We start from the raw sequence: 2,500 nt of genomic DNA on the forward strand, positions 1-2,500 counted from the left end.
CAGCATTCCTTCTTTCTGTATTAGTTCTGAGAACAAAGCAATCAAATTAAATGGACCTACGTGATGGGAAATATTCATTTTTGATAAAAACATTTTAGAACATTTCAATAAAGACAAACAAAGATAAATAAAACAGGCTTCTACTCAAAACAGTAAGGGCCTGATTTACTGAAGGTTTGTGTGTTTAAAATCACATGCAAACTTCACATCACCCGCAAAAAAATGTCCAAGCAGATCTACTAACGACGTGCAGTGAGGCTCATATTGATCAGGTACGCAAATCTGGAGACACAGCTGCTCTTATTGTGAAGGAGACACGGCTGCTCTTATTGTGAAGGAGACGCAGGAAACTAAAGAATACGTAGAGAACGAGGTTTTACACCCGTTAAACATGTCTGAGATGTCAGAGGGAAAAATTAATCAGACATGTCGTTTGTCCAACGATGATATTTCTGAGTTATTGAATGAACTGAAAGATGATTGACAGCCAACAAGAAGGAGGAGCCGCGAAATACCAGCAATTAAAAAAACTTCTTCCGACTCAGCATTTTGCTGCCTCTGGGTGGTTCCAGCGTATCTCTGCTTGGATCTCCCTCCAGTCCTGTTATTCAGGTGAGCTGTCACATCCTGAATGAGTCCTGCAGAATTCACAGGTAGCTTCATCTGGTTCACGAGACCTCCAGGAACTCCATGAAACATCAGCTGCTCATCACAGAAAGATCTGGACCTGCTGATCGGTGTTTGTTAGAGGATCTCATCCACCGTCCTCCTCTTTCATTTGCAGACGTTATATTATGAAGCCTTTTTTTCTCCTTTTTGTTTTTCCCACATTGACTTTCTTGCTGATGATCTCCTATAAAGTGTTTTGTTCTTGTTATATTTATATTTCTTAATTTCAATGGGATCAGATTTTCTTTTTCCTTTTGCGGTTGTTCTGTGTTTTTCCATTGCTGGAATCACTTTAACACTCAAACCCTCATTTAAATACAGAGATTTGCACCTGATTTCAATGATGCAATTACTCAGTAAATCACCCGCAAAACGGGTGCGAAATAAATGTGCAAACTTTTGGAAGGAACACGCAATTTAGTACCGTTATTTGAGATCTTAGTAAATCAGGCCCTCAGTGCATAAGGTGAGATGGTGGTATTTATTAATTACAAGGCAGCCAATCACAACGGAGGATGAATCCATCTTAAATCCCTCTCTTTTTTTTTTTTATCAGAAGTTGACTAAATATGTCGGCTCATATAAAATATAATGATCCTATTGTCAATGTGGGGCAGCTGATGCAGATATCATCATTCACCAGTGGGCAACTGAACTTCTGCATCTTCTAAATTTTATGGTGAGTGGCAACAACACTGAAGGAGCAACGCTGCAACCGGCTTGTCTTTGTTGAAATGTTCCAAAATGTTTGATCAAAAATGAATCACTTGGATCCATTTGATTGCTTTGTTTTTAAACGTTACAAAGGAAGAAGGCATGCTGGGAAATGCTAATTTTCTCCTGATCTCTTAATGTATCAACCAGTTAATTACTGGTGCTGATTTGATTGTTAACAATATAATCATGTGTGTTTTATTAACACCATTTTTCCACATTATATATTTGTTTTAAATGCCGTTATATTGTGACAGGCCCAGTTCAGTGTGAATATACAAACTGTAACCTGTGTGTGGTGAAGTTAGAAATAAGAAGCTGTTTGATGGACTCACCAGGTTCGCAGGTCAGCGTCACAGTTGCAGTAGTGTTTAGGATCCGTACAGTTGTGTTCGATACCGCAGGCACACTTCTGTATTCCTGGTCCGGACCCCCCCCAGTAGGAATGCCTCTCATTGGCTCTTCCAACCCACCAGGTAAACGGGACGCCATCTGGGAGTCAAACAGACTCGGTTCATTTTCACTTTTATTACATCGCTTCTTAAGTCAGTCTGCAGGCTTTATTTAAAAATATCCTGCTCATGTGAAGACAGAACATGTGATTCATTACTAGTCTGACATCAGGAAAAACTACATCACATCCAATCTGTTTAGTTGGTGAATGAAAAGCAGTGATTGACACATCACCTGGACTGTTGAGCAGACGGGACATTCGGCAGGCGTAGGCTACGTACTGCTCACAGTTTTCTGCACTGCTGGTGACTGAAAACACCTGCTCACAAATTCAAAAGAAAAAAAACAAGAAACATGACTTGTTAAAAACAACATATCACCTTATTTTATATTAAGAAGCCTTCTCTTTATTATGAAATCCCAATATTACACAGCTTCTGTAATTCTCTGTTGATTAGTTAGTTATTCATGGTTGCTTTACTTAACAATAATATTATAATGATCCCTCAGTGTTTAATTGAACCCGTTTAGGTTTCCATAATTATACATTTAGATCCATCCAGTCCTCAACAGACCAGATATTAACAATAATTTACAGTTACAGGGAAAAGCTAGAAATAACTTCAACACAATAAGCAGCAGAGTGGTGATTATGACATATCTA

At 38.7% G+C, this 2,500-nt stretch overlaps 1 protein-coding gene across 1 annotated transcript in view; it reads right to left on the reverse strand.

Annotated features, from left to right (window-relative positions):
• LOC138614355 (contactin-associated protein-like 2) overlaps window positions 1-2,500 on the reverse strand; it is a 30,138-nt gene that overhangs the window by 8,602 nt on the left and 19,036 nt on the right. Inside the window, exons 14-15 of the mRNA XM_069687748.1 lie at window positions 2,071-2,155; window positions 1,719-1,875 (exon numbers count right to left, since the gene is read on the reverse strand). Coding sequence (XP_069543849.1) covers window positions 1,719-1,875; window positions 2,071-2,155 — 242 coding nt within the window. The remainder of the gene's footprint in view (window positions 1-1,718; window positions 1,876-2,070; window positions 2,156-2,500) is intronic.

Source organism: Brachyistius frenatus, unplaced genomic scaffold (assembly GCF_029030835.1).
Source record: "Brachyistius frenatus isolate BFR_SWC_R1_liver_20210118 unplaced genomic scaffold, ASM2903083v1 Contig_486, whole genome shotgun sequence".
Lineage (NCBI taxonomy): Eukaryota > Metazoa > Chordata > Actinopteri > Embiotocidae > Brachyistius > Brachyistius frenatus.